Source organism: Poecilia reticulata, linkage group LG9 (assembly GCF_000633615.1).
Source record: "Poecilia reticulata strain Guanapo linkage group LG9, Guppy_female_1.0+MT, whole genome shotgun sequence".
Lineage (NCBI taxonomy): Eukaryota > Metazoa > Chordata > Actinopteri > Cyprinodontiformes > Poeciliidae > Poecilia > Poecilia reticulata.
Genome location: NC_024339.1, coordinates 8205330 through 8225462, shown reverse-complemented (window position 1 = coordinate 8225462; position 20133 = coordinate 8205330). Strand labels below are relative to the sequence as shown.

Here is a 20133-nt window from a genome sequence, read left to right as displayed (position 1 = left end):
ATGTATATAATTTAGTAATTTAATAAGGACCTATTTGAGGAGGTTCTAACTGTACTTTCACAGTATTTCATTAACCTTTTCAATGTATTTTTTTTTTTCTAGAGTAAAAAAAAATGCCTTCAGCTATTATGAAATCTTTCTCTTCTCCAGGTGTCCAAGGAGGCAGCATCACCAAAGGTCTTCCTGGGACCAGAATACCCCCAGAGTCTGTGGTTTCCTACCGAGGGGGCTCCATCACACAGGTGAGCTCAGACCAGCAAGCCAGACTATTTAAAACTATTCGCATGAAAAAGAGGAGTAACATAAACCTGGTCTCACAGAAACGGTCTAAATCAGGGACCTCCTGAGCCACAAGTGACACTTTGGACCTTCTACAGTGGCTGTTAAAAAGTTTGGCAAAAAATTAAAAAGACCCAGTTAGTATTTTAAAAGCTAGATGTAACAACAAATGAAGGTTTTTAGCAGTTCTTCATTTTATTCCTGAAATATTTCATCTGAATTTTCACAAAGTATGACAATAAAAGCACTGGTAATTTGTTTTTGGATCAGATTTTCTTGTCTTTAAGTTGGAAACAATGCACTTTTTTATGTACAACTTTCTGTCCCACAGAAAAAAAAAGTCCTTTCTTGCTAGACTTTATGATTATCTTTATTTAAATTAATATAATGTGTATCATAAAGTTGTCTTTTTTTTTTTTTTCTTTTCTTTTTTTTTTCAAAAAGTCGTGTGACGTTTGCGACTCTTAAGTTTTATTTGGCTGGCATGAGAGCAAGAATGTCTCTTTAGGTCTAAGGATTACTGACGCCATTTCTAAAGCAACCAGCCTCACGATTGCGCATTATAAATATTGTGCTGACACAGTACAAGCTTGAGTTTCATTTTGGTCCTGTGGCCGACTGTCCTCTTCCTCTTTTTGAAAACCTCCCAACATAACGTGAAATAGCGTTTAAAAATGAGAGCACATGTTGTGCGCCACACTTTGTCCTGTTTGTTCTTTGACTCTGAAGTTCAGAGAGCTTTGCTGAGGTTAATGTGATTTACCTGAGACCTACAGTCGATGCCAATTGAAACCAACACTGTAAAACCGTGTTAAGGTTCACGCCACAGACAAGCTCGCACTCCGCCCACATCCTCTGATCGTTTACGCTACTTCTTAAAAAAAGCACATACAAAAAAAATAAAAATAAAAAATCCAATGCAGCTTTTTGCCCTCTGAACACACAAGCTGCTGTCAAACACGAAGCGGCTTCTGTGCGTTTTTTTCTTCTTTTTTTTTTTCTCAACGTTTGCTCCTGTGATGCAAGAGAAACAGACGAGAGTTGGTGAGCGGTCAAACGGCAAACCATGTGCGGCGGTGGCTGCTGCTGGATTTCCGCCGCGCTGTGACATAACCGCAGCTCTGAATGGATCCGTAGCCGTGGCAACGGGTACACGCTGTGCTGCATCTGTTCCCTCTTTTATTTATCCGTGTACTTTCGATGCTGGCTAAACCTGGTCACTGATAGGCCCACTCCGGTGCCGCGTCCAACTGGCACTGGAGAGCAAACAAGCGCAGAGGAGGCCGTCATCCGCCAACATTAAAGGCAAAAAAAAAAAAAAAAAAGCGAAAATGAAAATTCATCCTCTTGTTTAGTGCGACTCTTGACGGATTAGTAGGTGGATGTGTGTGTGTGTGTTTGAGGTTTTCTTGGAGAGCAGGTGAGGACTGCTTTGGTCATTACTACCTTGTAAACAGACATCCATCCCCTCTCCCCCCTCTTTTGGTAAACACTTCTTGGAAAAGCTGCAGCCAGCAGATTACAAGGCCTCTCCCAGTAACTGCTGTCTCTCCTTTTCACCATCCACTCATGCAATCATCTCTTGACCAATCAGTGCGTGGGGATATATGACTCATGCCAAGCACAAGTGATGTTATTCAAGGTTTAGTTTAGACCCACGAATGTTTTGTTCTGTTTTCAAGCCGCTTCACCTTTTCTTCGTTTAGAAGCTCTGGAGCTTTGCTTCAGAGATTCGTGCTCATTTTTATGTTTTGATTGAACACATTGTCTGGTTAAAACGATGTGCAAGATATTTGCTGCAGGAAGAAATGAGCCTCCTATACTGATTGTTGTAGCAGCGTAGTTGTAGAAGTCTGAAACTGCTTAAACATGATACATAGATTTGTACAATATAAACTACTATGTTTAGCAAGGTTTCTGAAGACGGCTCCATGTTGTCCAGAGCAGGTCTCAGTGGAGTGCCAGGCTTCTGTATCAATTGTTTGGCTTCTTTAAGTCAATGACTCTGATGGTGAGTTCCTTCCTGTGTTTTGAAAACACAGTTACTTTCCTCCAGCGCCTGCTTTTCGCATCAGGATGGTGTTCATCTAATTCCTCTTGCTTTTAAAGCCCATAATCATCTCCAGTGATGGCTCCAGTGATGGTTCCAGAGATGGTTCCAGAGATGAATCGTTTTCTGATCTCTGATTTTTCCCTTAAGATAAATGATTTTTATTAGATGAAGAGTCGTCACTGATAGGTATTTTCCTAGAACCTACATAAAAGAACCACAGACAACGTATATGAATTTATGACTAAACTTCTGCAAGCAAAAGGAGAAGACTCTGTCAACTGCTTCTCAGAGCTGTTCACAGAGCGTTCTGCTTCTCTTTGGATACAGCTTGTCTTTTATTCTCAAACTTCAAAGAGGGAGGATAGGCAAGATAGACAGCAGAGGAAAAACAGCAAAGGTCGTAAAACATTTTACCTAAACAAAGCAAAGGTCGTAAAMCAATTTAACATCTGGCCCCTGATCTGAGCCCGGTTCAAATCTCGGTCAAACTGTTTCACATGAAGATAACAGGCAGCTGTGACTTCCAGGTCAGTTCACACATACAGTTTAAACAAGAGAACACTTTAAMCTGAAAGTAACAACAAAATGATAATACCAAAAAATCTCTATCAGTCACATTGTTACTGACAAACTGAAAAAAATTTGTAAAAAAAAATTTCTCCAAATACAAAGTTTGAAAAATCAATCAGTAGTATTGTTCTTTAGGGCTTATCTGATGTCACAATATTTTTTTTTTTTACCTGGAAGAGTCATCTACAGTAGAAGGAGGGACCGGGTCGGTTGGCGTGCTTTTTTGTCTGTCGGCCGTATTGGATTCAATAAAAATAATTTCTTGCATTTGCAGCTGATGGCCAATAGTTGGTGGTGTATTTTATGGTGCATCAGTGTCCACTTCAGTGGTCTGTGTGCATTTATAACATACAAATCCACAAGAAGCACAAGAAAATGGCTTTTAGACAGCTGTAAACTGTAGTGACCACTATGCATGAAAGGGTTAAAGATCGGTACCATACAAAGAAACGAGTCTGAGAGTAATAAACCAAACTATTCATGGTCGCTTGTTGTTCGGTGGTTCCTTCTGCACCGGCATAATAACTAACCCTAACCAAAGTCATAGGCAGACTGCGGCTGCTGCTTTTTGCAGAGACGGCACAGTTTATGCCTCTTTTTTTTTTTTTTTTGTCTCTTTACCCCAGGGGACACCAGCAGATGTGCTGTATAGAGAAACCATATCACGTCTGATCTCAGAGGACAGTTCCAGCCGAGCCGATAGGGAGCGGGACGAGGCGCCATCTAAAGGGCAGATCCTTTACGAGGGCATCAGCGGGCAGATCCTCTCGTATGACCGTGAGTACACGAGCTTTAAGTAACAAGATTACTGACCTGGCAGGTAGCACACTAGGTGTTCAGCTGTTTATATAAAACACCGGATCCGTGTGAACGAACATCACAGGGCCGCAGTCTCAGACTCCCAAAGAAGACGGCCGAGGCTCAGGTCTGCCTGGAGAAATCCTGGGTCTGAAGCGATCCTATGATGTCATGGAAGGAGGCAGAGGGCTGCCGATGAGAGACGCTCTGTCTGCTACCAATTGTGAAGGTAAGGCGGGAGTGAGCTCAAACGCCTCATTTGACTTTAATTCTGACAGATATAGCATTCAGCAGTAAGACATGTTAACTAGCCAGTATGAGTTTAACATTGTGTTCATACAAAAAAAAGAAAAATATCCAACATGACTGAAATATTTCTACTTAAAACATTCATTCTGTTGATAAACACACTTGAGACACATACAATTTTAGCCTGCATAAATAACTATGTCCGACGCATCACTTCTAAAAGTATCACACACACATGGGATCAAAAAAGTTTTCATCCACTGCAATGTTCTCTGCGAACCAGACGGCTGGAAAAATCCCCTCCAATCACTGACTCTTTCTCTGGAGTCTTATTAAAAGGTCCTTTAACAGCACAGTGAAAAAAAGCGTCTAAGTCCTTTGCTGCTGTGCTTTGTTCCACCTTTGCCTCAGGTCTCATCGGACGTGCCATGCCTTACGACAGAGACAGCCCTCACCACGCGTCTTACAAGGACGCGCATCATATCCGAGGCTCCATTTCTCAAGGTAGGATGCTTTGAAATGCACTCCAAGCATACCGTCCGTTGTTTCTACGTGAGAAATGGGTTGAACATAACCTTCTGATTCCAGGTATACCCCGCCATCTCGACGCTCAGGATGCCTACATGAGGAGGGAAGCCAAGCAGATGAGGCGAGAGGCGTCCCCGCCCCGTGGTGCCGGCTCCCTCTCTGACCCAATGAAGGGCAGAGAGGGCATCGTGCCCACGGTGAAGGAGCCTGGACGCTCCATCCACCTCATTCCAAGAGACGAGGGCAGACAATCATCCAAGGAGGGCATCATATCGCAGGTATGTGCCTGACGGTGAAACGCATCATTCCACAGTTGGCTAGGAATGTGTTCGTTGTTCTTTTTTGGGGGCTGATTCATCAGCTGGATCGGCTTTATCAGCGACCAGCCCAACCAAACATCAGTTGGATTCTTTCGGCTCTGAACGCGCCATTACTGAGAGCTGAAAAATCCACCCACACCCACTGGGCTACGACCCAGTCATGGCTAACTCTTACTAAGGCAAGAAAGCTTGAAATGAACTGCTTATCGTGTTGAACTGTTTATAAATAGAACAGAGGGAGAGACAGAACCGTTCTCACTGGCTCAAAATATCCTGCGTTTAATTGCAAGAATCTCCTCCTCCCTCAGCTGGTCATGTATATTAATATACTGTATATACAATTCGTATTCTGTACTTGGAAATCTCAGATTTTTAGGTTTCTAATAAATTTAATTTGATTTTATCTGTAGATACTTTATTAATATAAAACTTTGGATACTTTTATATGCAACAGGGTACATTTTGTTTGCTTTGCTGCTGTAAAATGTGAATAACTACTCTATTCACATTTAAACCCAGATACTCATGCTGAATAAGTTTAAATATTTTTACTAAGCGTGGCAATTTTGTATTTAAACAAAGTGCAGACTTCTATATCCGTTCAGAATCTCCACAGGAATGGAGAGTTACGCTCTCATCAAAGCCTTTAGTCTGGAATTTAACCTGTAAAGTCCGTCGCTTCTTCCTGTATGTTTATTTAAAATCTAAATTTTCACACAGTTTGATGTAGCAGGATTTAAAGTATGACCTCTATGAAACGATCTCAGATGTAATAATGCTGTATTAGCTCAACGTCAGTAGTTTCAATCATGTTCTGAACTCTGATGTTGCCGCGGCGTCGGACCCCAGCGCCGCTCCCGCTCAGCATCAGGAAACCCTGATCTCCATAAACGGCCCCAGTTTTAGACTCGACAATTGAAACACACATAAAACAAAGAACAGCATGCATAGATAAAAGGTTCCAGGAAGTCAGGTTCTGGAGAACAACTTTCAGGAACCCGTAGTTAAAATACGCCTTCAGCTGAATTTTAATGGCCCGCGTATCTGCTGCTCTCTTAATGGCTGCTGGAATGCTTCTGACACATGTAGGTCAAACTAACTTTATGAGACCTGTAATTTGAACCCGGGGAACAAATGCGCGTATAAATATGAGGTGATGTGCAATCATATAGTTTTATTGAATGAATATCAAACTGGTGTGTGGCTGTCCTTATTTAACACGGAGTAAATGAATGATTAAATAATCTTAACAGCTATTTTCTTGCTCCCAAATATTTTGCAGAACATAAAAAATGTATGTATTGCAGCAAAACTGAAGTTGATTTTGAGCTTTAACTAGAAATTTGAAATGTATTTCTCAGTTTTTTCGTTGTCGTCTGAAGTTACAGTAGACCAGTAAAGATGGATGCGGTCCTAAGCTGGTTTGTTTCTTGCAGGGCGCAGCTGGAAAGCCGGACGCTGCTGGCTCTGGGAAACGCCACGATGTCCGCTCTATCATCGCCAGCTCGCCGCGCTCCTACCACAACGCAGCCTCCCACCTGGAAATGCGTCCCGACAGAAGTCGGTATGAGGAGGGGCCCAAGGGCCGGCCCAGTGCGGTGGTCAGCACGGCCAGCCCCATACCGCGCTCTTCTCCGCTCACACTGGGCTCTGAGCAGGGAGGCAAGGCGCACCACAGTCCCATGGGGTACGAGGAAAAAGGTGCTATACGGACCCCCTACCCTGGACCGTCGCATCGTGGATCCCCGCTGCCCAGGGAAGCCAGTCAAAGGCAACACGAAGGTGGGAACATCCAGGCTTCTTTTTCAGTTTGGTGTTTTCAAAGTGCTTGATATTCAAACTGCACAGTTTGGCAATAAAGTTCAATCTAATGTCTGATTTAAAGCTTAAATTTGGAAAGCGTTATTTACAGTAGAAACCAGATATTTTCATACAGCTAATAAAAAGGACAGACTTTTTTTTCTCACTGTCTGAAGTTAAATAAGACTGAACTTTTCTTGTTTTAGATTAGTTGGAATCAACAAAAATATTTCTACTTGCTAAAAGCCAAAGAACGCAGCAGGAACATTTTTGTTGTAACTTTCTTTGTGTGTTTTCAAACATTTGATCTGTCTTTTGCCCTAACACAATTTGTTTGGATTGTTTTGGTGTAATGATTATTTATCATTCCTAATTTATCAATGACTTAATTTATCTGTGTTTTTAAATAAAGGTTGGTTTATACTAAGCACATTAAACAACGTTAATAAAATTGAAGGGTTTTTATTCTTGCACTGTCAGAGTATATTGGGTGTGTAGGAGATGTATTTAAAACATAACGTTTTGTTGTAGTTTTTCTTGTTTGTAGGATATAAAAAACTATCACAAGACACTATAAGCAGTAATAATTGACATCATATAATAAAGTGAAACTGTCTTTTTTTCTTTCTTTTTTTTTTTTTTAGATCGTTTGTATTGTTTTGTATTGTCTTTTTATTGTCCAAAATGTGCTGCTGGAAATCTTAGGTTGAAAATGTTTGAATGTTCCTGTGAGGAAAGTGTGTGAACTCTGCATATCCAACACAGAGACGGAACAATGACTTTATTTGTTTTTTAACGAAGGTTTTATTTGTAACAGGCAGTGAATGAGACCACAGTCAAATATGTCACTTTTTATTGTTGATAAAATCCAGATTCCAAACTTTTTTCTTATTTTTTTCCTGTTGATTCAGGGTCTGGAAAGAATTCTTCCCAGGAGCGAAAAGCCACACCGACTCCCAGAGAGATGAGGGCCACCAAGTCGCCACTCACCGGCGTTGCAGATCAGCAGGCCTACGAACGGTTGCTGCCCGGCCTGGGAGCTTCAGACATGTACCGCATCCCCTTGACCTTTGACCCCGCGGCGCTGCCTCGTGGGATCGCCATCGACCCAGGTAAATCACAGGGGGGTTTTTTTTGTCCATCATATGTAAGTGTAAATGTATCACCAGTCGGCTGGACATTTGTTTTTGCCACTGGCGTCTAACATTGTGACCTACATGATGTTACGCACATTCTGTGCAAAAAAGCCAGTATTCTTTTGTGCATTTCTGTCGCGATGCAGGTCTTCATTGAAGTTTAAGGCTCACAAAGCCTTAAACTTGACTTGGTGAAACCTGCAAAAACACTTGAATGCAACCCGAGAAAATAATCAGTTTATATCTCATCTCTGACTTTAAATGACTATCAATGATTTTCAGCATTTCCTGTTCTTTATTCGCAGGAGCTTACTACTTGCCTCGCTCCCACTTGGCTCCCAACCCGGCGTACCCTCACCCGTACCCCTACCTCATCCGCGGCTTCCCCGACACGACGGCCCTGGAGAACCGTCAGACCCTGATAAACGACTACATCACCTCGCAGCAGATGCACCAGTGGCCCGCAGCCGCCGCCATGGCCGCGCAGCGCTCAGACCTGCTCAGAGGCCTCGCTCCTCGAGACCAGGCGCTTCCTCTGCCCTACTCTGCTGGTGCTCAGCGCGGTAAGGCCAGCGCTGCTCCCAGTCCCGTCCGCGCTCTGACTCGCACTTGGACTATTTTTAGGTTGTATGGCAAATTGAAACCCGAATTTGGCGTTCTACGCTTACAGACACAGGGTAGGGTTACCTTTTACCGAACAACAGCGATGTCCATTCAGCCTGAGTTTGATCTGATAGTCGGGGATGCAAACAAGCTGGCGCTCATCCCCCCTGCTTGACTGAAAGAGACGAGGCGACCTTTGTTGTTGTAAGGGAACACGAGCTGCTGCCCTACAAGAGAACAAATCGTAGAAATCAGACCCAAACCGGATCATTTTACATGAGACCTGACAGCAGCCTCCGTCGGTCAGCTGCACGGTTGCATAAGTAAATCGTTTTACTTTCTCATTGTTTAAATAGCTGATTCCTTTGCACTGGCAAATGATCGACAAATATGACCATTTGAGTGGTTAATAATTACCAAGAGAGCAGAGCTGCTGATGTAATGCGGATATTGTGCCAAGGTTAACCACCTTTTGAATTTGTCTGCCTTTGTTTTATGTTTATTATGCTCATTTAAACATTTATTGGCTTCTGATGTCATGAAATCACGCAAGGGAGAGAGGGAAGATGAAAGGACAGTCCAATGCAAGGATATGAATTTAAAATTTTCACATTTCATCACTGTTGCTGAGAATCTTTGCATAAGAGAAAGTTTGCAGAACTCTCTTGTTGATATCACTTATGGATAATTCATCTCCTAACAGATTTAGTTTAGTTTATTCATTCGTGTTGCAGTGACGTGTTGCACCTCCAGTCTGGAGCAGAGCTGAGCCTCCTTACTGTAAAATTAGCCATCTAGCAGTGCCACTTATCAACAATCGTGGCTGCACTTGGCGTGTTAAATAAACCTCGTGAGAGCTTGTGATGCAACATGCATTGGTAAATAAGATGTTATTACAATGAGGTCCACTTACGCCTGCATTGGAGAATATTCATAATCATTTTGCAGTTTCACTGATGAATCTAAAACGATGATGTGATTATCCAGCTATAACTTAAAACTAAAGGAGACTCGCCTAATCGTTTGTATTTTTGCAACGAGAAAACATTTTCCTCAGCAAAGGAGAAGTTAGGAGTACATTTAATTTAGCTTTTGTTTATTGGTATTTTGAACGGCACTATTTAAATTATTTGAGTGGTTCTGTAACAATTGTTGTGTTGCTGCATTACAGATGCTGCAATGCTTTTTTTTAGATTTTTTTATTTTTTATTTGTTGCATTCTTCCAGAGTCTGCACTCTTTACTACCCTCTGTCCAGCTAAATGAAACTTGTTTGGAGCCACAAATAGGGAAAACAAACAACTTATCTGCTGTAGGAAATGTTATTTTTAAAGAACCACCATTTTATTCCTATTTTTAGGTTTTGAAAAAACCTAAAAATAGGTTTTAGACCTTTAGGAAAGGTCTAAAACCTTTGCTAAAACAGGATGAATACATTTTAGTCTACTTGGCATTATTTGTGGAAATCATGTAAAAAATAATTCTAAAAAACCATATGGTTTCCACCTTAATTGCAAGAAAAAATATCTAAAAATATATTACAGGTACTTTGTGGATTTTTTTAATGTTGAAATTCAATACATTTGTTACATGAACAATATTTGGTTCTTAACTATTTTTTATTATTAAGAATCAGAGCAGAAGGTCCAAAGAGCCACCACAGACCTCCCAGTGCAGCGCTGGTTAAACTAACTTTCTTGTACCTAAAAAAAACAAACTGTGTTTTACTCTTCTTTCATTACAAAATTTTATAATAAAGAAATCAGCCTGTTGGACTGTCACTACATGAAGTTTGTTCAGACTTTGTATGTTTGTTGTTCATTAAACTGCATCTTGATTAGGCTCTCATCTCTCCTCCTCTCCTCAGGGATCATTGATCTTTCTCAGGTGCACTTACCCGTCCTGGTCCCTCCGTCTGCAGGGGCGACCGGCTCCCCGATGGATCGCATCACCTACATCCCTGGGACAAACGCCGCATTCCCTCCCAGGAATTACACCAGCTCATCCATCTCCCCCGGTACGCCTCCATTTTATTACGAGTTTCTCCCTGACAAAATAATATGTTTTTATCCGTTTAAAATTACTTTTTCCCCCATCTTTTTTTTTTTGTCGTTTCAGTCGGCCCCTCACACATGAGCAAAATGCAGAGCGCGTCGTCGTCGGAGCGGGAAAGAGACCGAGAACGGGAGCGGGAAAACCGGGAGCGGGAAAACCGGGAGCGGGAACGAGAGAGAGATCGGGATCGGGAACGGGACAGAGATCGGGACAGGGAAAGAGACAGAGACAGGGGAGGGTCTTTGGGAAATGTGGAGCACGCCCCCATCTGGCGTCCAGGTACCTGAACGATTCTGCTTTTCTGCCTTAGTCTGTGTTTAAAACCGTAGTTTGTGTTTGCTCACGTTCCAAACACAAAATGTGTTTAATGGAGGTATTATCTGGCGGATCAGACCACAGATGCACACAGTTGTGAAGTAAAAGGAAAATGACTTTGGGGATTATGTTCAGTGTACTGTAGTAAAATGTTGGTCTCATCAAACCACAACTGCTTCTCTGAGTGTCAGAGGACAGATGGCTGAATACAGAACCCGGGATTGTATTGGTGCTTGAAAACCTGGAGGATTCTTGAATTTCAATTCAAAGTGTTTTCAAGGTTTGGAAAGTGCTTGACTCCTGCATAAAGTCCTTGAAAATGTTTGATATTAAAACTGCACAGCTTTGTATTAAATTACAATCTAATATTTGATCCAAAGCATACATTTGGAAAATGTTATTTACAGCTGAAACCAGATATTTTCACAAACCTATTAACATATATTTTTTTCTCACTGTCTGAAGTTAAATCAGACCAAGCTTCTCTTGTCAGGTCAGTTAAAATGACCAAAATTACTTGTTATATTTTGGTTTACCTTGTCCTTGCTGTAGAATGTCAAGAACCATCACACGACATTAATAGTAACAGTATTAAATGACATAATGTAAAAGTAAATTGAAATCGCAGATTTAGATTTATCTGTAAAAGGGGGGGGGGGATTTGAAAGACAAATGCCTGTTTCCTTCCACACTTCACACTTAAGCAATATTTACATCCATCAGATAAATTTCTAGTAAAAAACATTGAAGTTGGGTGATTGTAACAAAATGTGCATAAGTAAAAGGGGGTGTTAATGATTGAATCTTAAGGGAAGATGTTTGTACAGTAACATGAATGTGTGTCCCTCAGGTACAGAACACAGCCTGTCCAGCAGCAGCGGCGGCGGCGGCAGCAGACCTGCATCTCAACCCTACAGCCACCAGCATTCCCCGGTGTCTCCCCGCACCCAGGACAACGTGCAGCAGAGGCCGAGCGTGCTGCACAACACCGGAGGCAAAAGTCTTGAACACTCGTCTGTGTTACGGTAAGCCGGAGTTGTGCTTCCTAAAACTATAACAACATTTTCTACCAATAAAATGCAAAAATATGTGGTTTGTTTTGTTTTATTTTCTACCAGGACCATCCCCTCAGCATCCCGCTACCCAGGTTTCCATGGCTCCTTCCAAAAAACAGGTGTGCCGCCTGACGGCTACCAATCTGCCATGGACTCGAGCGTAGCCAAAGAGCAGAATCGCGATGGAGGCAAATCCAGGGGCGGTCTGCCCAAACACTTGCAGGAGCAGCACGGCGCCTCCAGCAAATCTGACACCAAGCTTTGCAGTCCCAGCCCAGGAGGAATTTACCCCGGCTCCTACCCCCCGCCCACAGGCCGTCTGCTGCCCTCCCATTCGGACAACCTGTCCGGCCGCGAGGACAGCGGCACACCAAGTAGAGAAAAGACTCAAAACAAACCCATGTCTATTCAGGAACAAGACATCAGAACGCTTGGTAAGAGCTGCAGCCGGCTTTGTGTGCTTCAGGTTTCTTGTTTAATGGGAATGCCTTGAAACCTGTTTGGTGTCGCCCGAGATACGAAGGAGCCCTGCTCCTGCAGTGGTGATTGAATCATTAACTTTGTTTCTGTTACACACTTTATCAGTATAAAACTAATATAAATTATATGGTGAATTGAATCGCAACTAAAATCAAATCGACTAAATTCACAAGCATTTTTTACTAAATGGTTTGAGTTTTGTTCAGACTTGCAAACTACCAATGGCAGCTTCTTCCTGGTTTTTGACCACACATCTCAAACTCTCCTTTACACTTGGTAGTTTTCTGTCATTCGGACTACATGGACGGCACTTGGGGCTTTAACTCTTCATGGCTGAACTCAAAGAGTTGTTTTAAGCGGTCTCTGTTTATTCACATCAGTTTATAGGGACGTAGATGATCCCACTGCTGTTGGGATGCATTCACAGACTCATGGGAAAGGCAGTTGAGAGGCACAGGTCATATCGAAGGCTTGGGTTTGGTTGGTCCAGCTGGAATATCGGAAAAAGAAAAACATAGTGAGCAATGAAGCTCACCATGCCACGTCTGTGCTATCTATATTTAGTGACTTTTAAAGATCAGTGATCGGCCAGAAAACTCTAATCAGTGCATGTTTTCTAAAAAATGTGCTGGATCCATATTACGACATTATTTCCACTTGACCAAGCAGGAATAAACAAATTCTGACATGAATTTCAGGTTTGTTTCACTGAATCCTTTTTGGATCTTAACGTGTGTGCATTTGTTCCTCTGCAGCACCACAAGGACTCTATCGACCCCCGTCAGAGGAGAGACTGTCTCCAGGCCAACAGCCCCCATCCCCATGTGTCAAAGGCAGCCAGAGAGTGGTCACTTTGGCGCAGCACATCAGCGTAAGGCCGCGGCGAAGAACCGTAACCAGGAATGAAATAAAAACATCACCTTAATGTTTTCCATGTTAATGTTTCTGTCCAGGAGGTGATAGTTAAAGACTACAGGGACAGCCAGCAGCAGCAGCAACAGAGCTACCACGGCTCTCCGGTTCTGGACCTGACCCGTCCATCCAGTGCCTCCCAGGCCCCGCCCACGTCACAGGAGTCCGCTCAGGCGTCCCGCTACTCACAGGGCTTTAGTGGGGAATGTAACCGAGAGAGGTAGGAAACGTGGGCCGGACTTTGACAATAATTTTTTTAAAAACACGGCATCACATGTAGTAATCGTGTTGTTTGTAGATCTCCGCAGCAGCAGAAGTTGTCCCCCGTTTCCAATGACTGCATTGAGCCGGTGTCTCCTCCCGCATCCAACTCTGAGCCCGACGTTCAGGGAGGGGCTTCCTACCCCAACGAGCAGGGGGAACAAGGGTAAGGGACATCCTTGAAAAGGCTTGAATGTTCATTTAGGTCTGTTGAGTTACACAGTTTTTGATCTGTGTGATTGAAATGAAGGTTGTCTTATTTTTTATATGTTAAATAAAGGTTATTGAAAGTGGGTTTGTTGGTTTTTCTGCTCAAATAATTTTATTTTCAGACCAGTGGATGTATAGGGTGAGTGTGTGAGACTTCAAAACAAACGGTTTTGAAAAGTCTCTTTTTTGTGTCCCTGCTATGTAGACACATTTGCAACATCTTTCATTATAAAGAAATTGTTGAAAACTCAACAGGAGAAAACGGAGCAACTTTTCCTTTATTGCTTTTATCTGCTGAAAGTCTTATCTATCTTAGAAAATTCTGTTTGCTCTTAAATGGCTTCTTCTGTAGATCTGCTTTTCCCTAAATACATATTTCAACACATCACTGATATTGAAAATGAGTCATTTTGAGGCTTCTTCTGTCAGAAGCACATTGCATATTTTATGCTGTCATAAAGCAAAAACAATAGATTTGCAGTATTTTGTGTAAAAGCACTTAGTATGGTGCCTTCACTATACAGAAAAAAGATTTGATTTCTGAGCTTCAGGTCATCAGCAAAAAAAAAAAAACAGAGAGGGGAATTAAACTAAGTGATTCTAAGTGTCTGAATTTCCTGCTGGTTTTCCACTGCCAGGCTCGGCTCCCGCTCTCCACCCAACACCTCCCAGCCTCCGGCTTTCTTCAGCAAGCTGACGGAGAACACGTCGGCTATCGTGAAGTCCAAGAAGCAGGAGATGATCAAGAAGAGGACGGGCGATGGAAACGATGCCGAATTCAGTGAGCCTCGCCTCGGCGTACGGATGAAACCCATTAAAAACCAGAACCAGTCGATCTTAACCTCCGATTCCTCTGTGATTCCAGATGCCGGTCAGCCAGGAACGGAAATCTTTAATATGCCAGCCTCCACTACTGCAGGTACGCTGTGTAATAGGAAGACTGACTCACACTAAAGTGTTTTCAGACTCCACTGTGTTCTGACGAAAATAAAGCGAGCTCGGTTTGGTTTTAGTTAAAAACTGCTTCTTCGCTTTAAAAACCCGAGTCTGCGTTCCCGTCCAGGGCCTGTGAGTGTGCGCAGCCACCCGGCTCCAGAAGCATCTGGCAACTCCATCGGCCTGGAGGCCATAATCAGAAAGGCCTTGATGGGAAAGTACGATGACTCATCGGAGGAGCGCTCCCCGTCCAGCGCTGCTAATCCGACGGGTCCCGCCATGTCTGCAGACGGCCGGGTTGACGACTCCTTCTCACAAGGTGCCACTCTTTACTTGTTTTATAGTCGACGCTTCACGCTTTGGCCGCTGTTTTTAAACCAGGGCTTCTGCAGGTTTCACCAACTCGAACGTACTAATTTTTAAGACCATTGTGAGTGGAAGTTAAGACCTGCATCGCAAAACTTACCAATGTCAGATGGCAAAAATCAAGCTTGCTAGATGGCAAGTGCATGTTAGCTGCTAGTTAGCAGTAGCCTCAACCGTCTTGAGTCGCAATGAATGCGTCGTGAGCGCGACTCAAACTTTTGCCTGACAGAAATACATAGAATATACAATATTTAATGATCTGTCAAGGCAAAGTTTAAGACCTGTTATGAACATATTAAAGTCCAACTTAAGTTTCTTTTCTAATGAATTCAAGACATTTTAATTTGTTAATTTTAGATGCAGGAAATGAAGACCTTTTTATGACCTTTTAATGAAAAGCAGACACCCTGTTAACTCAATTTATATATACATATAATGTGGAGAACCTGGGTTTTGGTTTTTAGGAGGCTGACATTTCTGTTAAAAATCCTTTTTTTATTATTGATCTTTTTTGAGAATGTGAGATTATTTGGTTTTTATTAGCTGTAAGCCATAGCTATCATTTAACAGATCTAAAGCCCTAAATTTATCGGTGTGTAATCAAAATGTAGAGTCAACAGATTTCACTTTTTAAATTGAACAATTTAAAATGGGACTTCTTGACTCTGAACCATTTATTCATCCTTTTCTGTGATAACATTAAAAATTTCTTTAAATGCACAAGGGACTTTCATCCATGACCTATTTCTGTCCAAGTTTGTTGTTTTTCCTCGTGGAATAATTTAGTTTGAAGACGTCAAAGATCTTCTTAGAATTTATTACTTTAACTTGACCATTATTTTTGTATCTGTAATACACATTATTGGTAACTGGATATATAATTTAATCAGCTTTGTAAGAAAAAAAAATGTAACTTAGCAAATGTATTAAAATAGTTAAATGTTAACTCATCCAAAGACCATCAGAGTTTCTCCTCCTCTGTTTGCAGGCGGCTCCAAGTCCTCAAAGAGCAGCGGGCGCTCTAACGGACGCAAGGCCAAGTCCCCGGGCCCGGGTCTGTCCGGCAGCGAGCGTCCCTCGTCCGTGTCGTCTGTCCACTCAGAGGGAGACTGCAACCGGCGGACGCCCCTCACCAACCGGGTGTGGGAAGACCGGCCTCTGTCTGCAGGTACGATGCGCGCCACTTCCAGATAGGAGTCGCGAACCTTAATGGTTAATCTTCATTCAGACTTAGAGGTTTTACTGACGCAACTATATCATACGATTTTAATCAAAATGTTTTGTTTTATTATGGCAAAATACAAAAATCTGCTTTTAACATCTACAACAGGCTTGTAAAAGTGACTAGCTTCAAACGATGCTACTTTATTTATTTTTCATATTTTTAGAAAAGGCTCGCCTCACACACACAAAACGTTTTTTTTTCATTGGTAATAAATCTGAAAATATAAATAAATCTTATTTTAATTTTGTTAGCTTTTATAATAAAACATTTTAAGTGGTACATATTTAGAAAATCAGTTTTGTGGCTCTGGGTGAGTTTTATTTTGTAGCAATGGGGACAAAAGTGGCTATTTAAACGGTAAAAGTTGCTGGTTTATGTAGATACTGAGCTAAGAATATGTTGTTTTTAACCTCTCTGAATTCACTTGAAAAGCCAATTTAAAAGGAAACTGCTGCGTATCTTGAGACATGTCTGAGAGAGAGTTTGACTCTCAGCAGGTAGCAGGAAGGCTGATCGGAGAACAGCAGCTTTGCTCTGTTTTATCATTTTGAGCCTTTTGTTTTCCATTAAACTCAATGTAATTGAAAATGTTATCAGCCATTTTGAAAATCTCAAGTTAAAATGAATGGTTTGCATTATATTCTGTAGAAAAACCACATAGACTTAATTATGCTAGCCTTGCTAATGGCGGCTTAAAACCTAAAGTTTAATTTGTTTTAAAAATACAATTAAAATCCTGTTTTACAGCGGTACTCACATTGATGTCGCCTTCAAGCCATTTTTTAAAATGTATTTTGCCCCCTCTCACCCAGGTTCAACTCCGACCCCGTTTCCATACAGCCCGCTCATCATGCGTTTCCCCAGCGGGACAGTTTCAGCCCATTCCCCTTCGTCTGGCCAGCAGGGCGGCCCGGGGCCCGGACCCGGCCAGGGCCGCCCCTGGGAGGAGGAGCCCAAGCCTCTGCTTGTTTCTCAGTATGAAACCCTGTCTGACAGCGAGTGACCAGAAAACGCACTGCTTCACACACACAGAAAAACACTCAGAGGACAGTCCTGCGCCTCGTCTCCCCCGCCCCCCTCCACCGCCGCTGTTCGCCGTGAAGCAGTCCTCCTCCCTGGACGACGAGGACGAATCTTTGTGGCTCTGTGTGTCCGTTCGCACTTACGTGTTATGCATTCACTCCAGTACTACTCTGAAGGACAAATCACTTCTTCTTCTTTATTTTTTTTACTACTATTCCTCACTGGCCTTATCAACACAGACGCATCGTGAGCTCGGCGTGTGCCGCCGTTCCGTGCTCACGCCTACGCACACGGCTGTAACGGCGCCATGTTGGACCCGACTCTCACAGCGGGGGAACCCTCTTGTTTTGTTCCTGGCGAGCTCCGTGTGCCGGCGGTCCGCTACCACTACAAGAACACAAGCAAAAAGGACACAGGAGGAGAATCAGCATCTTGGTTTCTTCTTTTTTTTTCCCCCCCTCGCTTTTGGTTCTTTTCGTTTCTCTTTCTGGAACTGTCAGTCCAGTCCTGTGTTTCGTGAGCTGCGACTTTTTTAGTACATTTTTGATGGTGAACTTTTTTTTGATGGTGTCATTTGTCGTCTGTTATCTGCAAAGATGTATTGGGGCGGGGGTGTTGGGTTTGATGCAGGTGGGGTGGGATCATATCAGAGGTTTACAGGGTAAACTAAGCGGTTCGTTGCTGATGTCATGAATCTGTGTGTGTTGGGGGAACTGGGAGGAGCTGCCAGATGAATGGCACTGAAGCAAGTGACACTTTCTTGCTGTTTTTTTTGTTTTTATATTAACCATGTCTGTGTTTGTCGGAACAGTTCTTTGCATATAAAGCACTTAGTTGTCGAGGTGATCACGATGGCATTTTGCTTTTTTCTTTTTTAAAAGAGGCGGCGCAGAAGTCCCACTGCGGAGGCGTCTCGCTGCTTCTTGTTCCGCTCACAGTAAGAAAAGAAAAACAAATCACGTCGGAGTGGAGAACAAGTTTAAAAGCTCTGAATTTGGAGTTCCCTTGCATTAAAGAGGAGATTAAAAAAAAGAAATACAAAGCCATCTTTCTGTGACTTCCCCCCCCCCCCATGCCGGCCTCCGCCGGCCCGCTGGAGTCCCGTCTCGGAGCTTTTACTGCCTCGTGGGGGGTGCGTGGATACATCTCCACATCCGGGCAGATTTTGTACAGTTAAGAGATATTCTTAGTGTTAAGTGCCATTTATTTTACAAATTCTAGTGCTGAAGTTCTTTAAGTGACGCACAAGTTTTCTTTTGTCCCCCCCCCCTCGCAGAATGCTTCGCAAAGGTTCAAACGGATTTGAATCAAACGTCCTGCTATCCTTTTTAATGTATTTGCTTTTTTTTCTTTCTCCCCTTCATCCCCCTGCCCCCACTGCCTTAGCTTTAATGGTTTTACTCAGTCATCCTGCACCGCTTACGTGAACCTCCATCTGAAGTTTTTCTTCACTTTTAAACCTGTAAACTACTTTAAGTGTACTTCATTGCACCTCCCTTCTCTGTACGCGTCGGAGGAAGCGGAGGGGAAGGCGGTTCTGCTAAATTAGTCTCACCGTTTCAAGGCAGTATTTCTGTGCGAGGCGTTCAAGAAGATTCCCTGGCGTCTTTTTTTTTTTTAATTATTATTCTTTTGTTTGTTTTTTAGCTCATCTCAGCGCAGACCCGACTGTTATAGGACCGCCTCCTCTTCCTCGCCCATCTTCTCAGCCGTGCTTTAGCTCCTCCTACTGAGGCCAGTAGAGGCAGAAACACGTTGTCGCTCCCTCTGTGTGCGTGTGTGTGTGTGTCCTCATCGTTGCCACTGCTGAAACGTTGGAATGTGACGCTAAAACCAGACGAAGCCATATCCAGCTGTTCCCTAAAGCGATGACTAACGTGTTGTTTTTAAAAGTACACTGAAATGACTTTTTAACATGCATCCATTTATATTGTTTATTCTTACTTTTTATTTTAGTTTTTTTGTCATTGCACACTTGTGTTCGCAGAAATGAAATGAATCATTGAAAACCTAAAAGGACGAAATCTGGACTGTCCAATCGTAGGAGAAGGGGGGCGGGGGGATGATTGACAAACAGTACATTGTTCAACCATTTTGTGCATTTTTTTTTTTTTATTATAACCCACTGTATAATATCAAGGATTGTATATAGAATTGAAGAGATGTAAATATTTATGTGGCTTGCTTCAAGGGTGGTATTATGAAAAGAAATATTCACATGGTTAAATTCTACATGCCCACCAGCAAGCTTTGTGGATAGCAGTGTAAAAATGAAAAACACACAAAAAAAAGACACTGCCTTAATGTTTAAATAAAAAGCTTATTGCCAGTCATGGTGTCAGAGCTGCATTACGTGGATTTAGGCTCATTGTTCTCTTCTCACCACTTGGGTTAGTTGAGTTTGGCTCAACGGGGAAGGTCTGGAGTAATGACGGCTAAGTGCCAGCAGGGGGCGGTGCAAGCAAATCTTTCAGTCAGGTCATATTTGAAAAGCGAATTATTCTGGGGGATCCTCTTTTATTGAAGCAGATGAAACTCCTGAGCTATTATAAGGAAACTGTTTATAAAGTGTGGAATTGATTATCCAACTGTATTCTAGTCGTGTTATAAATGTTGCAACATTTTGCATATTGAAAAAACGTACATGGTAGGCTAAAATCTAACTGATCTTTTTTTTTTTAAAGCATCACATGGGACCAAAATACAACACTTCCCATGTCAGCCGGGTGCAGAAGAGCCTGAACGGTGAATTTGAAACCAGATATTTAAACAAGATATTTACATACTCTATAAAAATACAACCCGTTTTCCCCCTCATTGTCATTAAATAAGACTAAACTTTAACTATTTTAGGTTAGTTAGAAATGCTAAAATAAGTTTTTATTTTTACTTCGAAGACGTATATTTAACAGTAATCAGAAATGCCTTTGAAACTTTAAGATTTGGGTCACATGTCTTTG

General features: G+C 42.4%; 1 protein-coding gene across 4 annotated transcripts in view; it reads left to right on the top strand.

Moving 5' to 3' along the window:
- Nucleotides 1-19509, top strand: part of ncor2 (nuclear receptor corepressor 2) — a 115859-nt gene extending 96350 nt beyond the window's left edge. For all 4 annotated transcript variants that reach the window (XM_017306696.1, XM_017306695.1, XM_008417496.1 and 1 more), the window contains exons 27-46: nt 151-242; nt 3529-3679; nt 3786-3929; nt 4361-4453; nt 4538-4755; nt 6234-6579; nt 7509-7709; nt 8039-8296; nt 10203-10352; nt 10454-10669; nt 11556-11730; nt 11824-12194; nt 12996-13111; nt 13194-13372; nt 13451-13579; nt 14262-14404; nt 14489-14542; nt 14687-14878; nt 15914-16093; nt 16963-19509. In XM_017306696.1, coding sequence (XP_017162185.1) covers nt 151-242; nt 3529-3679; nt 3786-3929; nt 4361-4453; nt 4538-4755; nt 6234-6579; nt 7509-7709; nt 8039-8296; nt 10203-10352; nt 10454-10669; nt 11556-11730; nt 11824-12194; nt 12996-13111; nt 13194-13372; nt 13451-13579; nt 14262-14404; nt 14489-14542; nt 14687-14878; nt 15914-16093; nt 16963-17153 — 3599 coding nt within the window. In that variant the 3' untranslated portion in view covers nt 17154-19509. The remainder of the gene's footprint in view (nt 1-150; nt 243-3528; nt 3680-3785; nt 3930-4360; nt 4454-4537; nt 4756-6233; nt 6580-7508; nt 7710-8038; nt 8297-10202; nt 10353-10453; nt 10670-11555; nt 11731-11823; nt 12195-12995; nt 13112-13193; nt 13373-13450; nt 13580-14261; nt 14405-14488; nt 14543-14686; nt 14879-15913; nt 16094-16962) is intronic.
- The last annotated feature ends 624 nt before the right edge of the window (nt 19510-20133 follow it).